The sequence below is a fragment of the Opisthorchis viverrini genome, assembly GCF_000715545.1.
Source record: "Opisthorchis viverrini unplaced genomic scaffold opera_v5_21, whole genome shotgun sequence".
Taxonomy (NCBI): Eukaryota; Metazoa; Platyhelminthes; class Trematoda; order Opisthorchiida; family Opisthorchiidae; genus Opisthorchis; species Opisthorchis viverrini.
Window position 1 is genome coordinate 1,343,962 of NW_008751677.1, and position 21,038 is coordinate 1,364,999.

Here is a 21,038-nt window from a genome sequence, read left to right on the forward strand (position 1 = left end):
GGTTATGACAGGTGCGTTTTCGCAAAATTAATGAATAGAACCGTGTCTTTATCCAATTAACCGGTCTGCATTGTCATTGACTTTCTGTACACCTGATTAAAACTTGTTCAAATTCTGTACAGTGAAATATTTGAAATTGTTGATGACAGTTCGTCGGTAAATGTGGACTTTGAGCGCACTATGTGGATGGCTGCCTGTGTTTGAGAACCAGGAATTTTACTGACTCGGTGGACTAGGTCCCGGTTCAGCTCGAGGAATAATTGGCTCATCCAGCCATCATGAAACAAGGATTTCGAGTTCGATGTTTTATTAGCTATGTAAATTGTTTCAAGCTTCGGGTAAAGAGAAGCAGATTATGACAGAGGATTGCATTTACAACACGAAGAGCGAGCTCGCCAGCATTATTAATAAATTCAAACAGACAAGCGATAGCGCGAGACCTAAATAACAGAACGTTGTGATAATCTGAAAAAAACAGGAAAGGAGAATGAATATCCCCAATTTCAGCGATCCCTGCGACAATGGAGAAGAAAGCTTTGAAACAGCGGAGATCTTCGCATCTGATATGATTGATTGAAAATGAAGAAGTCGGTTGAATTATTAATTGGTTTTGGAATTGAGGCAACACTTCAACCGAGTTGCCCTTTCATTGCCTCTTACTCATCTACAAAATGATTAAAGTCACCCGACTCCGATTTTCTTCTTATCATTTTAGTATGTCTGTCGAACATCACTCGGACTCCGGGTGAGTCTGATACAAGCTGACGAATTTCGTGCTCAAGAAGGATAATCCTCGATTGCTCGTGGAATGATCTTACCTCATCTCCTGTGTATTTCCCTCGTGCTATTTCCAGTCATAGCTATTGACACTATCGCGAAAATAAAACACGCCGTTTTCTCCAATGTTACGGTTCCCAGTGGTCTCAGCAGCATACTTTTCGTTGATCTCCCTCCGGACTCTGCATTTGTGGTTATTCAATTGCACAGTCCGTTTAACCCACTTTTGGTCTCAGTCTTGGAGTCTTTCGATTACGGAGCCTCACAACATTCGGAACATTGCGGCTTGCTTAAGGAACTCCCAGCTAACTCCACAAATGTGACTCTATTCATATACTCTGAATATGATAACAGTATGCCTACTTGGGTGCGCGCTGACGCTTATGCTACAGGCTGTACGTTCTATGGTTTTCCTAATCTTTTGTGGACCTTTTTTTAGATCCCATGCCTGGAGGATGTGGACAAGTTTTGTTCAGCGGAGTTTCCAACGCTGCTCTCGCGACTGAGGTTATGCAACTTCCTTGGTACCTAGTAAACCGAAATGACTCTTGTCAGTCGCTGCGATACTGGACATCACTGCTCAAGTTTCCTCCAGCAGCAGCACCCGGAAAACATAATGGTTCATCCGGTTGCCTTGCTGCCGACGACAGAATTACCTATTACTTATACACCACACCACTTGTTACCGCGGGTGGTTTATATGGTACATTTACTGATCCGAATTCCTATGAAGTTTCTGGAATCCTCGATGTCATGTCTTCTTGGGATGTTAACCCTCAGAAATTAGCTCACACATTCATCATTAGGTAGGTTTTTTGACGCTTCAGTCAGCAGGTTATGGTAGTTTGGTATTTTGGAATCAGCTCACCATTGACACACCATTAACAGTGTGCGTTGTTTCCAAATTAGTATGAAGGGTTTTTATGACTGTGGGTAGCATGGCCCCCCGCTGCTGTTTCGTTATGCTCAGTATATTTAGGGAATGTGCTACGGGTTCCAACTGTCTTAGGATAGTAAGACAACTTACGAGACCAAGGTTTCAGGAACTCATTTCACACCAGTTTCCAGTCTGCAACCAACATGCTCCAAACTCTAAACGAGACAAGACGTCACGTGGGTATATAGTGAAAGTTCAAAGTTCATATTCAGATGGGTAAAACATTTGGGGTGTGTAACTTTGTCCTCTAGATAGATCAGTATGTACATTTTCCGTTTGAACATCCCGATAATAAAAAAAACCTCAGCAACGTAAGGGTCCTCGACAGCTGGGTTTTGCGCAAACGAACTGACCTTTATACTGTATAACGAAGTACTGATTTGTCCCCAACGCCGCACTTGAGCCAGCTGTATAGTTTCTGTGTTACACTATGTGATTACAGCAACATTAGTGTTTGGATGTTTCACTGCGTCCTAGTAAATCTCGGTTGGTTATAACAAATTTGTCTCGGTTGAGCTTGTTATTCTTCCCGTTGGTTAGAGTACATGCATTTCTTCGTAGATGTGTCTGTAGACTTCCATCATGATTCGCTTTGTATCTCTGCTGAAATCCGTTCATGCATCCTACGTTTCATATACAGGAGATAAAATAGAAAGAGTAATCGTTCTGCTACAATACTCTCGGTGGTTAGCTGCCATGCCTCTATACAGGAGATAAAATAGAAAGAGTAATCGCTCTGCTACAATACTCTTTCGGTGGTTAGCTGCCATGCCTCCCGAAGGAAGCATAAGGGCTGGGTTGCCCAAGCCTAGACAAGGGAAGTCGAGATGGAGTCGTGAGGTCAAATCACAGATCTTCTGGTCAGTAAATTCATGCTATCACCACTAAGCCATCTCGCCCCCCTTATACAGGAGTGTGCCGCCGGAAAGGGCATCCAAAACATTTCATCCAGTTTTATTTCCAACAACTAGTCCATCAAACAACCAATTCACTCCTGCCTGATGAAACTCAAATGTCTGTTTGAGTTTCGAAAATCTTCGTAGTAGATTACGGTGTTCGTTAACCTATTTCGACGTGCGCACTTTCAAAGTACCGTCAGCTGCACCCTCATTTTAAGTCTTCGCTCAGCTGTAGCACCCTTTCGGTGCCTAACTGCCATGCCACCCGAAGGTTGCACGAGGGCTGGGATACCGCCAGGTCGCCCAAGGCTAGACAGGGGAAGTCGCGAGGCAGAGGTCGGATTCGAACCACGAACCTTCCGGTCAGTAAATTCGCGCTCTAACCACTTGGTCCATCTCGCCCCCATTTGAATTCTTGCTAAGTCTGATAAAATAATCAGTATATTGCGAAAATAAATAAATAGTAAATATAGGAATAAGGGACTTTGGTGTTTTATTCTCCAGGGAAATAGATCTCAATAAAGACATCTTTTCCTAATTTGAAGATGGTTTCAGTTAGGGGGCAACTTATTATAGGTTTTTGGCCAGTTCGAAGTGATATGGACATTTGTAATGGTGTAAACCGTGGGAAGATTTGCCTCCAACGAGTCTCATTTACGCAAGTGCGCACCGTCAGATCTACAGACAACGCGCAAAAGCCCAAGGTGTGAAGTGCAAATCGGTGGCCGAAATTCCGGTTTCCTCATTTCAAAGGGGTTTTACTTGAGAAAGTAAAAGAGTGAACTCTTCATTTGCACCTACAAAGTGTAAGGTCATGCTCGTGGACGTGCAGTCACTGAAAACGCCACTTACAATCCAGGGAGAGGTACTGGAAGTTGTGTATTAGTTTTATATTTATTTATTTGTATTAGTTTTATTAGTCCTGATTGTAGTGTGACGGATGAGGTCAATGCACGAATCTGCAAGACCCGGGCCGCGTTTGCTAATTTGAGGCACCTATGGCGCCAGAGTGGTTTATCCCTGAATCTGAAGGAACGTGTGTATCAAGCTACAGTGCGGGCTGTTTTGTTGTATGGCTGAGACTTGGCCCATTCGAGCAACGGAACTGAGACGTCTTCAGGTGTTCGACAATCGTTGTCTCAGAACCATAGCTCGTGTGTTGAACACTGATGCCATGCTGTCGATGATGATGATGATGAAAATACGTTGAAATTGTTGCTGTTAGAGTTAAAGTGGAGCATGTTTCCGCTCTCCAGCTGATGATAGTAGTGATACTCATAGGTTCCATAAGCTGTTGACAGTGGATACTACCTTCCATATTTCGAGGGATGTGAATGCCTCAGCCCTGTATTCTCATCGGCTATGACCTCGTGGTATCTTTTTAGTCGACAGTGGTTCACCATAAACCATGGACTTTGGTTTTCTATAATCCGTAAAAATCTAAGTGATTATCATAGTCAATTCACTTGAGGTTTATTCTTGGATGAACCAATAGGCTACGGTTACACTGAAGCTGACGAACATGGTTTTTAATCGACTAGGAATCTCTGATCTGGCATACAAGCCGTGGTCGGGTGAGTTGGCTAAAAATTGTTAGTCAAATTCTGCTGCTATTTTGGATCCCGAACAACGGGTACCTTTGGTGGTTTGTTCAAGCCAAGGTTGATCCAACATATGATTCGCTTGATTGTTCTAAACCTCTGCTCCTTCTCTACGTCTTTACTCATCGCGATCGAAACAACACGGATAAGTCCCGTGTGGCCGAATTTTCAACTGTCGATTTGAGGTGACTCAGTCCGTCGGTCCAGTACAGTAACGGAGTTCGCCAGGGTTTTCAAGGTTCCAGGTTCACATCCTATAGCGAAATATGATTTTCCTGAGAATATGTGGCCTCAAATAGAAAGGTGCGGTGTGGCCACCAAAGCACCCAATAACCTGAGATTCGGAGTTCGCCAGGGTTTTCAAGGTTCCAGGTTCACATCCTATAGCGAAATATGATGTTCCTGAGAATATGTGGCGGTGTGGTGCGGTGTGGCCACCAAAACACCCAATAACCTGAGATGGAATGACTGATGGTAACACGCTTAGTCTGTTCTAGGGTGTACTTCAATTTAACACTTGAATGGTCAGAGTTTGCGTTATTCTTGGATGGCGACCGGATTCCTGTATCCACTTGCCACACTGCTATCCCAGATTAGCACGCATCAACCTGAGATTTCTCCTTAGTGAAGTCCCGTATTTCGTATCTGTTCATCGTACGGAACGACATTTACGGTAGACTGCAAGGTTTCCAGAACATATAATGTGAGAACTTCTTTCAGTTTAGTTCCTTGAGAGATAGTCACGGTATGTTGTTTCTATCGGACATGCATCCCAAAGCTTCTAGTCGATCTGTTTGCCAATATCCTTTGAGCTATACGAGTTGCTTCACGGGCGTCTTTTCATAAACAACACGTTTACTTTGATTTTGGAACTCTACAACAGGCTTCTGTAGTGTGCGTCGTCTTCGCTGTGTGCGAACAGCAAGAGCAATTGACTTTTCCCCACACTAGCCTACCATCGTGTCTGCGCATTGGAAAGTATTTTTTCTCCCTGTCCAAACTAAAACAGAAATGCTGTTTGATTTGATGAAACCGATACCGCGTCATTATCTCCGAGCGTCAAGATTACTAACTGAGCCCTGTTTAAGGGTTCCAGTGATTGATTACGCCCGTGAATTTAGCAGGTTTAAAGCTCCCATACGGGTGTAATAAATTCCCTTAGTTGAAATGATGCAAAACATGACTTCAGTGAAATAAACTTCGGAGGCTCCATTTGCGCGGGGACTAAGATTCACAAAGTTTATTTTCACAACTAAAATGACAACATACACGTTCAACGCCATAGCACCTTCGATAAACAAATAGGAAACTTCGAACTCGGTTTGGTTTTAGTTTCTATCTGCGTTGCAAGTAATATTATTAAACGGGAGACTTTTTCGCATGCCGTTCTGTGATTGCCATTTAGTATCGTCAGCCCCGTGTGTACACTTTCGCCAACTATCCACGATATCCTTGCTGATAAGCTACCAGGGGAGGCGTTGTATGCATTGTATGCGAATTTATGCACCGCGCTTGCATTTTTACCAACCGTTTACGTTATTTATTCCATCAGTGACAACAGTTTCAGTTGTATTAGGAGAACCAGCTCCGAACTTATGTGGACTACACAACTGCCAACGGAATAAACGTTTTCGTTGAGATAAATTTGATTGCCCTTGACAGATGAGTTCTGTTTCTAGCATCACTTGGTCCGCGTAGAACCTTCCACGTGAGCTTTATAAACAAACCGTTTTCGGTTGCACATGACATGCTTGTACGCGTCATTATTCAATAGATCAGCTGATTCGCACGTTCAATGGCTTTGAGGTTTAGCTAGATGGCTATCAAACGGCTATCCAGACTCGGGTTCACGGTATTAGGAAGGTATTAAGAACACTGGTCTATAACAAGTAGAGTAACGTGTTTTCTGTAGACCACCACTCAGGTTTGGTTGCTCTCTTCAAGCGTCTCATCTGTTTGGCTCGTGGTTTTCAGAGTGGTAATTTCTGGGCAAATTAGTGGAACTTCCAGTTCGCTTCTGTTGAAGTTGTGCGCCACGGGTAACACCGTTGGTTTGCATCGCTCCAGGCGTAGTTCTCGGTGTCGAAATTGAAGAGTCCCGCCTGGATTTGGGGGTCTGAAGTGGTCGTGTCGGAATGAGGTAGAATATTGTCAGGCATCCTCTTTCTTTGCGTCTGTTTCCAATCATGAATGACGATTAAAGTGTTAAGATGATTATGCACCAGTACTGTCGTATTGCTGTCTGTGATGATAATACTGATGTATCATTAATCCTTATTTTGCTTTTTTGTACAAATCCAAGGTTCTCCCTCCGTTTCTGAATTTCTATATTATCTTTTTGGCACAGCTACCTTATCGAGCCACGGGACCACTTGAACTTTCGTCACTATTTTCTAAAGGTGCCGATGAACGCTTGTTTTGTGCTTCAGTTGATCTCTTAAGGTTCATTTACTGACATGATACCTCCTCATTGTTGATATTTTCAAAGGCTACCCGAAACAGTTGTCGGGGCCACGTTAATATGAGTCTCCGGAACCTAGTTGATCTATTCCAACTACTAGCTAGCTGTGATCAATAATCACACAAAGCCTTGGATTATTCGGTTACCTATTCGCCATACTTGAATGATTTGCTGAACCATATACATAGTCGTACGATGTCAAATGAAATTCATGTGCACCATTAGAAAAGTGTGCATGCATACGCAGTTTGTTCTATCTATTGTAACTGTGATTTCTGCGAAGTGATTTGCCCGTGCGTGGCCTCTCAGTAGCCTCATCATCATCATTGTCAGCTGTAATAACCCCCTACAGTGGTTATAGCTGCCACAGTTTTGTCCAACGATGATTCGGGGAGGTGGGGTAGTTAGCGGCGTATTGGAGGCGGGAGCTGATAAATTAGTGCGTAAATACAGCACTGTAGGTGAACTGCTAAGTGGGAGTATTGGGAAGGTAGCTATGCATTGAAGGCAACAGCTTGGATGCATGAGCGCCATTGAGGGCGCGACTGGGCCATGTCTGACAATATCTCTAATCATTGATGTCGCCCGTCTCGGGTCCCCATCCAGGAAGACGTCGATGACCAGCGCAGCTGGGTTTGCTGGTAATGGTTTTTATACTTCGCTGCTAGCGTTAGCTCCAAACTCAGATCTTTGGGCCATCCCTCAATCCAAACCACAGGTTATTATCAAGCCACCCTGGGCATATTCTTCCATCCACACTGCCACAACTTTACTGACCCGTTAAACCTTTTTGTAACAACCCGTCGTTTGCCTTTTTTGTCAATTCTCAGAGCATCAATGTTGGACCAGAAGCAGCTACTGGAAGTGCCTATCGCCCGACGGCCTGGCACAGCTGTAGTCCTCACGTTGGTTGCAGAGTTGCGTGATCAGAGCAGACAATCTCGTGTGGCTTATGCGCCGGTTGTGCTCTACGGGTGTCCGGCTACTCCACCGATCCACAGCGAATTCGGCGTGGGACTGGTGGTGCGTAATCAAAGTTGTCGTCTGTCCTGTGGCATTCTCCCCACAAATTCACCTTCGATCTACTTCCCCGTCGCTGTGCTCCTGTTAGCAAGCATGTTCTACGCATGCTCGTGCAATTTGCTCATTTGGCCACGTGGGTTCTCGGCTGCGTGCTGATTATTTGTATCTCACATATTAGTGTTCCTCATTATTCATTCATCCGGCTGTGTTCTCAGTCGGAGGCGTTTTCGAGAGTGAATGAGAGGTTAAAAGTACGGTTTCGTATTTGGAACATCTGGAGAAAAAAATAACCGAAGTGCTACCAATGTAACGGTGATACTACTGATGGGGGGCATTCGAGTAGTATGTTTTCTCGTAAATCCGCTCTGCATCTCTTGAAAATTGAGATCTGTTACGGAATTTGTGGAGTCGCTCTATGGCATTTGCTTGCAAATGAGTAACAGTCAATGAATATCCAGGAAAGTGCAGGAAGACGCGTTCAAGGAGAGGATGGATATTCAGTTTTGTAAACCATTTGCACATGAGTTTTGCTCCATTGTCCAATATGCTGTAACTGTTCAGTTGGCATTTTCTAGTAAGTAATTCCGCAGCAAAGGCATTCTTCTTTTCACCAATACTGAAACCAAGTTCTTTGTTCATCAGACTGTGTAGCTTGGAGGTGTCCCTTACAAAAGTTTTATGTTCTGTCGCACATACTTGAGCTGACGTGTGATGGTGACTTTCCAGCTACTACGATGAGCTGTATAATTGCCAACCTTTCTTGACTGATTTTGCCGTCACCCATTGGTCCTCAACAACTTGAACTTTCGTGTTTCATCACATTTTTCTTTTTGCGGTAATTTCTCGAAATTACCAACCTTCAGGGAAGAAAACATCGTTGCAGGAAAGGTGAAGCCTCCTCGACGGTTTTAAAAATCTTGAACCTTAAATCAGGATTTATCTTCCTAAAGAAAACTATTTACAAGGTTTCAACGTTGTGAGTAGTCTACTGTATGAAAATGTACTGCAACATCTCGAATATCGTACCCAATGAAATATTAGGTGTCCTTTTTAAAGCACATTCAGTTGAAGAATATCATAAAAGAGGAATTTAGTTGGGTCTTCCGTGGAAATTAAGTTGATGTGTGTTGATGAGTGCATTTTGCAAGGTAGGATTTATGTTGTTTGAAAGTTTGTTTCACATCTTCCGTGCTGAGATAGCACGAGTGCAGCCGGTCAAGACGGAGCGTGGCAGGCGAATTCGTTGGGCCCATCGGACTACAGCGGCCTCCGATAGACTATGCGAGGCAGTTCTGTGCTTTACCAGCGCCATTACTCGAGGGAACTTTCGTTGTCGTGATACACAACTTCAATTTTGGACACAACGAATGCCTCGAGTGGTGCAGTGCCATGAAACATCCTCCGCTGGAATCTTCGTCGATGTTAAGTTCCCAGATTGTGAGGAAGTTTCCGATCCACAGACATGTTTTAGCGTTGTTGAGTGGTCCGGCAACGTAGAGAGTTCAGCATCTTTCGCCTTTCAGCGACACAGATATTTACATCAACTGATTGAATTTCAACCTGCTTTTCGAATCAATGTATTCTTAAAGACCATAAATTCCATGTCTTTCTGGGATGATTGAATAAGCCGAAGCTTATCACGGTACAAAACCTAAAGTTTTCAAGATGGGGTTCATCAATTTTCAACTGAAGGACTTCCGCGATAGATGGAGTCCTTCGGCTTTTCTGCAGCAGGTTGGAAATGGCTCCTAGACTTACTAACCAAACAATCATGATGACACTGGATCATCTGCGTGTAGTTTATTGAGGCTGAAGTTTCTAGTCGACAAACAGTGATATGAAATTAACTTCCTTCAGATTGTTGGGTCGCTATTTTTGCCAATACCCGGTCTCCTTGTGTGTTGTTTTGGCGATTGCGATTAGTCACGCATTAGATACTGAAAATTGGGTTCTCGCTTTTCTTTTCAAGTTTATTTATTCGTATTGCTCCCCAGGTTGTGCCGCCAGCGTCATGGTCATGTCTTCTGTGTTAGGGACTATCTTCTTCTATCGTTATTCCCTTCCGACGTCTGATGGTAAGTTCTCGACCGAATGCTACACGCTTTGTGTATGTGTTTATATGTGCTAGTCGGGCTGAATTCGGCAGTTTTAGTGCGCTGTTGTGTCCATCTAGGACCCGACTTATTTCAATGTTGTTTCTAGATTTTGATGCCAGTCGTTCGGGTGTGATAGCAGCTCTTTGAATTTCAAACACGGAGTCAGAATTCATGAACGACGAGTTGTCATCTTCAGTCGGAATATCAAGGACTATCCACTTTTACTTGTTTGAATGCAGCCAATGCCAAAATGTCGGTCGATCGTACTTGATCGCCGCTATTATAATAGTATAACAAACTTACCTGAGATACGTTTCCGCGTCAGCGTATCCTATTTGAAGGCGGGTAGCTCCAGTTGTCTAGGTAACTCTATTTTGAACAATGTGGGAGTGGGGTGTGCAACCCAACTTTTCAAGAATTTACTTAGATAAGCTCTTAATGACCCGCTCCTTATCTGGTAAACAGGTACATTCATGTATTTTTAAGCCCATTTCATGACTGGGAGTGTTTTATTTGTAATAGCGGCCAATTTGTGCCTTATGGTTTACTTTTTTACCCGAATGAAGGACTTCCCTCCTACCCCCCCCCCAGTCAGTAGTGATCGGTTTCTACTTGCGGTGTTTTAGTCAACCGTTGTATGGCAAGGCCTTTCATGTTAACCGCTCCGAGGGGTAGTCTCGGTTACAAACCTCCTGGCCTAGTCCTGTGGGAAACGCATTCAATCCCCTTTGTACCAATCGACAAAACAACTGAGGTGTAAGTGCTGTTGGTTTTAGTAAGGTTAGACGTTTGAAACTCATTCGGTCATTTGGTGGTCCAATTGTTAAGACATAATAAGCTGTAACACCCTTCCGGTGCCTAGATGCCATGCCAGCCGAAGGAAGCACGAGGACTTCGATACTGCCAGGTTGCTCAGGTTTAGACAGCGGACGTCGAAGCGCAGAGTTCGGGTCCGAACCACGGACCTTCCGTTCAGTGAATTCGCGCTCTAACCGTCTCGCCCTTGTTAAGATACGCAAGACTGTCGACCGTTTTTATCTCATTGTTTGCATGATGGTTTGTGTGTTTATACGCGTTTGATCATATGGAGACCAGCGTGTGATACATTATCCAGGACCCTTTTCATGATGCTTGATTTTTTCACCGATTGACTTATTCTTGTCAATTTTATCTGCCTCTTCTCACGTTTACATGTAAACTGGACGTAATACACTGCTCCACTTGTTTGGTTTAGTCTGGTAAATGTTCACTTCTTGCCAGCGGTTTTCGTCTTAAGCAACATAAATTGATATCCTTTCCCTCATGCAGCCATACTGGTCCTTGCAATCAGTGTTTTACTCCCTGGATTGCTGGCGCTTGCAACGTTCATCCTCATCTGGTGTCTATGCATACGCCCAACACTACACTACCACAGAGTATTCGGCCGTGGGCCTCTGATGAAGATCCAGGAACCGGATACTACTCCAGGCACTAGCACTGTCAACGAACCTTGGAACACGGAACTGCTAGCTGGGACACCTACGGAAGTACAGGGGGCTGCGTTTTATGTCGCGGATAGTGACCCGCTCGTCGATAATTCTCTCGAACCTGTCTCCGAGGTGCCGAATTGTGGTACCTTGGAACCTCTTTTATCACACAGTAACTCGTCAACCGCACATGTATGCCAAGCAGATATGGAGCAGACGCAGTTGGAAAATGACCGTTCTCCATTTTGCCCCTGTTGCTCAAGTCAGCACAACTCACAGTACGACTGCGCGGGATGCAGAGCAAGGCGATCGACTCGTGTGTTCAGCTTAAGGCCGCGCCGGATAGCGCGACTTCCTCCGGTACTTCCAGCTGTATTCCTATTCGTCGCTTTGTTGTCGGTGCTTTTGGGTAAGTTGGCCTTCCCCCTAGTGGCCCAGCTTTGTTTATGTTGGTTTGAATTATACGCCTGACATTGTTGGCTCAGGTGGCTCTAATTTTTTTTTGCGCACTGGTTGACTTCATCATCGTATCTCGACTAGTGCTCTATTAGCTCGTTGATTTCGGCAGGTTGACTAATCCCTTGATTTCGCGGCAACTCATCTTTCGGTATCACTTTCCAATGGACCAGTTCTTCTATGCACAAGCTACTCGGATTACTCACCTGATTCACTGATTTCTGTGTTTATTCGCCCCATCTACCGATGTATGGTTTTCAGATAAATAATAGGATAATCGTTCAGCTGTAACGCTCTTTCGGAGCCTAGCTGTCATGCCACCCGAAGGGAGCACGAGGGCTGGGATACTACAGGGTTGCCCAATCCTAGACAGGGGAAGTCGGGATGCACTACTCTGGTCCGAACCACGGACCTTCATGTCGGCAAATTCGCAAAAGAGGACTTTTATTACCGACTGTTTAGTTTCATCGGAATGTTCACCCTGTTACAACCCGACAAATACCATACAGCTGCCTCATTGTTACTGGGAATAACCGTCAGTCTCTAGGTAGATCTGCATCCACGGGGGCGTTCGTTGCTGCAATTGGCTGTTCATTAGTGTGAGTTCCTCGCAGTTCCTCGAATGATGACTTCCTGGTTGGAAGGCTCGTGCAGGTCTTGGGATTTCCCCTTTCCTATACTCCACAAGTAGTAAGGAAACTTCACTGTCTCAATAAAAATTCCACCTTACATTTTCATCGACTCTTCGAAGTCTTCTGAATGATATCCATACACTTGTTGGCAGCAACTGTGACCTAAGGGACTTGTTGATTAGTCTTACTAAGTGCCAGCTAGAAAAAATGCCTCATTAACAGTGGCTATGGAAGTCGAATTTGGCTGTTTGTCGGAATTTAATCTCTCCGTGGTGATTCCATCCGATGCAGCTTTTTATCGATTTCAAATGAGAATAACGGAAATACAATGCAGAGTTTTGGGTTCCGTTGTACGCAATTATTTGTCTTTTCGTAAATTGAAACTAATCGCTTTTTGATGATCTATCTCTGGATTGGTGTCTCAATGTTTGACTTTTTGGAATTGGGGTTGGTAAAGCATCCAGTTCAAAAACGGCACAGCTGTTGCCCATTATTTGCGTTAGTCTTGTGATTTCCCATTTTATGGGAACTGAAATAAGAGGGGCGTTGTCGATTATTCCGAAAATTTACACCTCTCAAAAACACATTCCACTCGTTACACGACTGTTTCACGTCACATCTCGTGTTTGGAGTCCACTTGAAGGCGATCACCCTAGTGAGCCTTGACAACATCGAGCCCATCTGCTTGCTTGTTTGCGTGACTCGCAGCCGCAAAGTTATCTCAACTTTTGCTATTCCTATGGAATGTAACGCATCAGTGATAATGGTGCGGTTTGTTGGGGTGTGCACAAACAGAGGGCGATCAATTTCTCGTTCGCTAACTGCTTTCGCGAAGTAAGTCGAAAATACAACGCAGGAATGAGTATTCAATCGAGCCTGCATCATTCTGCTTGACAGCACAGACCCATCTCCATTGGTCGTGGTCGCCTCCAAATCACCGAAGCCAAAAATGAGGCGTCGACTTAACGGCATTGAGTACGTATTAGATTCTCGTTTCGGATACAAAACACACCAGAGCCAATCCCACCTGGTGCATAAGCAACCACATTCTGCTTGTTTGAGTATAGTGAACGATCATATGGACGGGTATGCAGGTTCTGTATATAAGTTTTGTGGGTGCGTAAATATCACGGCCATGGAATTCGAGGCGAACAATTGTAGCAGCCTTATGGTTGGTGGGCTTACTGATACGGAATACTTGGAAGTATAAGGTAGGGTAATTTCCATTACCCATATTGTTATGTGTAGCAAGTAAACCGACTCGGTGCGGCCGCGCGGTGCACGCGATTACTTTTGATCTTGTTATTGTTGTATGCAGAATGGGTTAGTTTAAGGCCACCTGCATTTGAACAGGAGGAAAAAAACCGTTCAGTTGTGGCACCCTTTCGGTGCCTAACTGCCATGCCACCCGAAGGTTGCACGAGGGCTGGGATACTGCCAGGTTGCCCAGGCCTAGACAGGGGAAGTCGAGAGACAGAGGTCGGACTCGACCACGGACCTTCCGGTCAGTAAATTCGCGCTCTAACCACTTGAGCCATCTCGCCCCCAGGATCATTAATCAATGTCTTTAGCTATAAGGCTTGACAGGAATTCGGCCTTAACTAACATACGTCTATGTATCTAAGCATATATCTAAACCTTGAGGAAAATGTCACCTTCCTTTTCCCGACCACCAACGTTGGATACCTTGGTTGTTGGATCTCGTGCTACTAGCCAACCTAACAAGACGGGTGCTACGCAGTGTAGACTACTCGACCACTAAACCACACAAACCGTCAGCCGGCGTCAAGGTCCATTCTTTTCGTGAGGAATCTTCACTGCCAAAGTACGTCGATTGGTCTTTGGGAACAGCGACCCACTTTCGATGGATCAACTGGCTCCAACTCGATTATTAGATTGTTTGGACCGCTTACTCGGGACCCCTCACGCTTCCCTTCCCGTAGAGCCTTTTCCCGTGAAACCATTTTCACATGGAATCGTTAACCAGTAAGCTGAATCACGTTCACATGTGCTGTTTATGGATGATTACGCCGGGGCAAGTCATACTAATTGTCAGGAATTTCTCGATTAGACCGTCTTCACTGTGAAGTCATCTAACTTCCAACTCTATCAGGCAGGTGGACATGTTCATTGCATCACCGTCACTACGTTGCTTATCGCTTGTCGTTAGCCCTACTGTAGCATCTGGGTTCAGTGTACTTTGGGTGCTCAGTTTGTAGCTGATAGATTGAAACCTTTCGGTTGCATTTGAGAGAACTCTTCGGTACATTGTGATGGTCGGTCACGTAGCAATGGTCATTCGGTCTGTTCTGGAGGTTTTTGCGTGACCCATTAAACCCTTGTGAGTCCACCTTGTCGTTTTCTCGATGTGTCCACTGAGCCACAAGTCACCGCATGTTATGACTTTGGTTCTTTTCAAGTTCTTGTAGAGATGGGTTTTTTCTTGGAGGGTATCTCTCCTGTGAAGCGAGGTGTATGTGAAGCGGTTAACTGCATGGTTTTTATGATTGTCCGTACCTACAAGCTGACCCCATTACTAGTGGAATTTAACAAATAGTGAATTGTTATAGATTGTACCAAACAGCTACTATCAAATATCAGTCATAAATCGCGTGTGATCATCTACGTTTGAATAAGGCAGAGTATACCTTTTAAATTTGTTTCGCCCTAAAACTCCCCTCCACAATTTTTTAGGCACACACTCCTGATTGCACTAACCCTCTGCACTAGTCCCACTTTCGACTAGAGTACCACAAGTCTATGAACATGTTGGCACGACAGAATCGAATGCACGGCATGGCGGAATTTACGTTGCCTAGCCATACACCCATTTGTCAACCGCTTCATCCAGTAACGTTACTACTGTACGTCATCTTGTTACCACATGGTAAGCTTGTGGGGCATATTACACATCGATTGATAACTGTCTTGTGATCTAGGTTCAAACAGCAGCCAGTACTGGTCGTTGGTTTGTTCGTTAAGGTGGTAGTTTGATTTGTTACCACATGGTAAGCTTGTGGGGCATATTACACATCGATTGATAACTGTCTTGTGATCTAGGTTCAAACAGCAGCCAGTACTGGTCGTTGGTTTGTTCGTTAAGGTGGGTAGTTTGATTGCAAACGTTTCATCACCAATCAAGGTTAGTGAGCGTCGTTGAAAGCGGCATTGGGTCGGTGGTTGTGCCCGGCACTCGTTGTACGGTGTCTGGACATCTTGGATGGGATTTGAGCACTCATTGCCTGCTTTTGGTGAGTTTCAGTAGGATCAGGGTGTTGAACTGTTCGAAAGGGTTCATCATTCTTTAATGGTGTTATTGTAGTCATACTGGCAGGCCTGGATGTACATGTGGGTCGCATCAGCTCATGTAACGCCCACTTTGGCGGTGCTATCAAGTTGGATTCATTTAGCGCTGATATCAGTAAATGACAGTGGAAGCTTTGTGCTCATGATTCTATATTTCCACATATTGATGTGTTCTATCTCCTGAGCAACACTTATACTGCATCCCATTGGTTTTCTGTTGGTCTACCGCCTTTTCAGGTCAACTGTTCTCCTTGAACGATTCGCCTGCATCCTACCTGTCGTTCGTAATCCTTATGGGTCTGTTCATTCTGTGCCCACTGTGCGTGTTCAAGAATCTTGTGAGTCTCCGTTAACCCAAATAACTAGTTCTGTTTTGCAAGTATGCTCGTGTTACGGTTCATTACATTTGTTGTGGTGTCATGTCCATGTTTCTCATTCTGTGCTGTGGTCAGTTTTACCGATTATTCCTTGCACTATACACAGTCAATCTCTTGACCCCATTGTGCATCTGACTGGAGCTGGCTTCCTCTATTATCCCACTTTCAGGCGTTCGGTCTTTCCACTGCCTTTGTTGGTGTCTATCTCAGCCTTGGATGTGTGTGCCTTTTCCTTATCCCCAACGCCTTTATGCCGCACATCCTGATTGAACAGTTTTTACGGCTCACTTGGATTGAGCACCGACTGGCTGTTCTGCAATTTAACGCCGTCGGTCTTTACGGTACGTTTCCTTATCCTTGGTTGCAGAGGTGTTGGAGAATCTTGTCCTTAGATTTCCGTTATTTGACATCTCTGTGCACTGACAGTAGAATTTCGATTTAAATTCGCTTTTGAAATATTCAGTCTCTGATCTTCAATCCTCCCTGTGAAATCATGATTTCTCTCGTTGTTCTGAGTGCTAATCACTGGTCTAATCATTGGCCATGTGCTCCGTGTGGAACATAAACGGAATCCACTGAAGATGCATCTCACCCTGTCCAGAAATGATTTGTGGGTGTGCAGGCGATGACAATGATATCAACGTTAGGTACATCTTGGAATAACCTTCGGTGTATGGGGCTTAGTAACGAGTTTCTTCGACTGAGTAGCTCCCTTAAGTTGGACCTTATTAGTAACATCCTCTTGCAAATGCTGAATACTTGGTAGCTTGTGGTAGGACCCCCAGCTAGCTGTTTATACGTTACTCACGGTGCTGCTTTTCTACGGTAATGAACCCTGTCCTGGTGATGCAGAGGTCTCTGGAGCTGGATATGCCGGCGTGGGTATTGTATTGAGTGACCGAGCGGAAGCGTCTCTACTGGATTAGATACTCGTTGATAGTTGGCTCTGCATGGCGCGTTTCGCAACGTCTGTGAAAGAATCTGGAGGAAGCGTTGTCCATCGCAGACCGTATGCGCCAACTGACTGTAGCTCTGAATTTACGAAAGTCAGTTTCTATGACGCTCAAGGTGCCCTTTTACAACGATCTAAAAGCTTAGATATCGTTGTGGTTTCTGGTAGACTAAACGCTGCTGAGGCTCGACTGGGTGTTCTTCTTGGGTTGAATAGGAGACGCAAGGACAATGGAGATCGCTTGCTACATATGTGTGCGATCACAGGCTGTTGCTTTGCAGCACCGATTTCCGGAACAGCGGAAACCACTTAACAACGTGCTGACCACTGACGAACCAGCGCCGAGTCCAAATAGACCACATCGTCGTCACTTACTGGTGGCATAGATCCCTCACATCCTGACGCTTCTTCTGGAACATCAGCGTGGACTCCGATCATGCACGTGTGTGCTGATGCTTTTCTTTGCACTTCTTAGGTCTCCACCAAATGTGCACATCTCGCTTAGCCACTGAGAAGCCAAGAAATCAAAAGAAACTTTCATAAGCAGCTCCTCCAACGCCTGCCGGACGGTCCGATGTTGAATATAAATGGCCATTAGGAAAAAAATCTAAAGCGCTACTCAAAGCCGTATTGTCTGTTTGCGATACAACCCAACCAACCTTATCCAAACATTGGGTCTCTAATAGGACCGTGCCTTTGCTGGAGACCCGGCGATAGATTCCATTCCACTTGATTCGTTCGACTGGTCCCCGGAAACCTATTGTCAGCGAAATAATCAGGGACCAAAATGGCAGGACGTTTAGACCACTAGGCACATTACTTCGTACAGCAATTCAGCTGGCCGTGGTTGGTTGTTGGTCTGTTCGCCGAGCTTGGCAGTTGGATTGCAAACGTTCAGCCAGCCGAGGTGACATCGTCAGTGCAAGGTTGAGTGTTTTGGTTTCATGCTTTCTTTGAACCTATCCAGTGTAATCCCGTGCTTGAATGGAACGTCACCTAACGGGTTGATCCGTCGTTTATAGGGCCTGCTTACTTTAGGCATGCCATGCAGGCCCATGTGATCAACACTTATCGTGTCTGATGCATATTCAATATGCCCAAATTATCCTTTCCATACAGACTTGCTAATATTTGCAACGTGGATCATTGGCACAACAATTTTCGGGCTCCTAACGCTTTGTTTGATTCGACTCCAAGATGCACGTGAACTTTCAGAGGCTCAGCGCGGACGTTTATTAAATCCAAACTCACAATACCAAACCACTGGGGGTGCGGGTAACATCCACGCTAGCAGTTCATTTTTGTGGAACGACGGAGCCGGTGTGTCTCGCCCGACGCGAGTTTTGGGCAATCGGCTTGCTCCGATTGGTGGAGCAACTGGCGCTGATTCTGGCCTCATCGGGGGGATCACTCCAGTGACTGGTTCGCTTGCACTTGGAACCACTGATTGTGCGGACAGTGCAGGTCGATTGAATTCGAAAAGTGTCCCCTCAACGAGCCGCCCATTTTCCGAACGTTCACAGCTGTTGTCTGCGTAAGTTCTCCAGCATTTTTACCGAACTCTTCGCCATTGGTTTAGCCAGGTGTTTAGGCTCCATCCACACTACTTTCTTACATGACATGTGTATGCAAAATTAGGTGCGGGGATCAGGACATTGGCTAAATTGTGCCAGTGGCCTGTTCAAAAGACAGAAACCAGGTCTAGCCACTTTTCGAATTGAGTCGGTTGCTCATATCTGAGCTACATGTTTAGACAAAACCAATAAAGGCGGTCGATCACTATAAATCAGATTTCAGTCCAACTGGAAGTGTGACCGGTAATGGCTACCTAGTTTGAGTCTTGTGCGATCGGTAGGACTGATCAGTGTATGAATGCTGAGTAGCTCCCTCGCCTCTAATATTTTCTGGCTCTACGTTTATGCTTCACAAGGTGTCGGTGTTAATTTCACCCGTGAACCAATGGTTGCCCGAGATCGCTTTGTTTTTCTTCGATTTGGACATGTAACGGGTACCTAGTGACTCTTTCGTCCTACCGTGCCACTGTTTACCCGTTTATGAGAGCGTCTCTATCCAACACAGTCATCGTCTTCATCACTGACAGCAATACACCAGTAAAATATTTTTACAAACTGATGCTCGACTGTCACTTTTATTGCATCCACTGACTTGCTTTATGGCCGATTATCGCGTCCCTACCGGATACTGACTGTAATTAGGTGGCTGCTGCGGCCCTGTAACATCCTATTTCATCCGGAACTGACGTCCAATATCAAAGTTGTAGTCTCCGGACTACTCATGAGTACGCAAACCTTTAATCCTAATACATCAATCTGTTTACCAGTGAAACTATGAGCCTGGGGCAACGGGATTCAAATCATGCAGCAAAATGTGCGCTCAAACAACAATTACATTCGGTCAAATAATAGAGGACTGAAACGTATGTCACTTGACTGGATCAGCTGTTTCAAGTAGGTAGTAAAAAAACCATACTCCTTAGCTGTCATGTAACCCCAAGTAGATGGACAATGAAAAGGCGTAAGTCAGCCACCTAGGTAGAGTAGCCATCCACTCAGTGCTACGTGCTAACCGTGAATGCCTGATGGTCACAACTTGGTCGAACGAGAGACAGCATCTGCCTCTGTTCACTGGTGGGGGGGGGGGACACCGACAAGTCTGAACGCTGTCAATGAGGTCTGCCTTCCGGAATGAAATCTTCCTCATCAAGGTCAAGGATTTATAGTGAGTATAGAAAGTACACACGGGATCTCAAGTGTTGAACCAAACGAGAGCAGATTAAACTGAACTACTGACTAATGCTTCATCACTCAAAGTGAAAACAACAGATTGTTGTACTTGGTTCTGGAATGTCGATTAGACGAGGATAGCAAGAGATTTGGGACAGAATGTACTTGCTTAGCCAAGTTTAGGTTGTAAAGGTGAACTGCACTTGTCTCCGCTTCGTCTATTAGCTGGCATCTGAAATGTTTTTATTTATGAACGACTGGCAAAATTAGCTCCTAAGTCAGAGTCCAAATACCCATTGAGTTTGAAGGTGACGAATCGTCGCAGAATTGAGGTAACCAAGTACACTGGAGAAACATTAAAATTCCCCTCGTAGGATCAGTACCACACTCCAGCGCAGCTCCATTTTGGAAAACTGAATTCACTATCCTCACCTGAGCTCACTCCACCTTTTGATTCTTTTTGCACATACCTAGTGAAGTCATCTTGTAATCGGCAATCTATCGTACAGCTCTGCAGCTCGCAAGCTATTTCGTGTGATTATCCTTCGACCGGTCAGATTTTGTCCTTCTCGGTCGGTAGTTTGAGATGCGTTTGGTCAAAGTGATGGGATAGGTCCATCACTAATTCTACTGGTCAGACCACTGTACGAACTGTCGAGTTCAGTATTTCCTGCTCAAATCTATTTGTGAACGTCGAATTTTATAACCTTGTTTATATTTTCTGGTATTATTCAGTGAATCCTTACTTCGCATTTGAGATCCGTGGCTCCATTTTCTCTAATTTGCTTATTTGCAATATTAGTGCTCCTCGGATATCTTATGGTGGTCTTGCCAATACCGCACAACCGTCGTTGATGCCACTGAGTCGAGTCCAGTTGGCTTGTGGAACAGGAGTTGGGAATCGCCTATCAAGTAACAAATTTCGGTACCCCGGCAGCCAGAGTCAACCTTCACTGACGACACCGCTGAGAATGGCATCGAATACTGACGACACAGCTGGGAACAGCACCGAACAGCCACGGTGACAATTTACTTGCTCCTCGCGATCAGATTTACTATTTCCTCTGGGACTGACTTGACTTTCTTTGGTTGACATCCTAACCGGATCAGTGATTTGATTTGTATTCACTATTATCACTGAATGTAGTTGTTTTCCACTCCCAGATTATTCGTTTTCGGGTTCATCACTTCGGGGACATCTGGTAATGATGTTCTGTTCTTGCATGTCTCGGCCACAGCTTGCCGTTCCAGAAGCTAGCATACTTATCTCTTGTCGACCGTCTGCTATGCAGTGTGTTTGCTAGACAAACT

The 21,038-nt window shown here is 44.9% G+C and overlaps 1 protein-coding gene across 1 annotated transcript; it reads left to right on the top strand.

The window, feature by feature from the left end:
* Window positions 1–808: 808 nt before the first annotated feature.
* T265_01890 (hypothetical protein) lies at window positions 809–20,890 on the top strand (the record flags this gene model as incomplete). Its single annotated transcript, XM_009166016.1, has 9 exons — window positions 809–1,172; window positions 1,217–1,583; window positions 7,506–7,831; window positions 9,693–9,773; window positions 11,103–11,669; window positions 15,892–15,992; window positions 16,201–16,372; window positions 18,103–18,517; window positions 20,530–20,890. 9 exons carry the CDS (start codon window positions 809–811, stop codon window positions 20,750–20,752), a joined length of 2,616 nt encoding a protein of 871 aa, XP_009164280.1.
* Window positions 20,891–21,038: the final 148 nt, after the last annotated feature.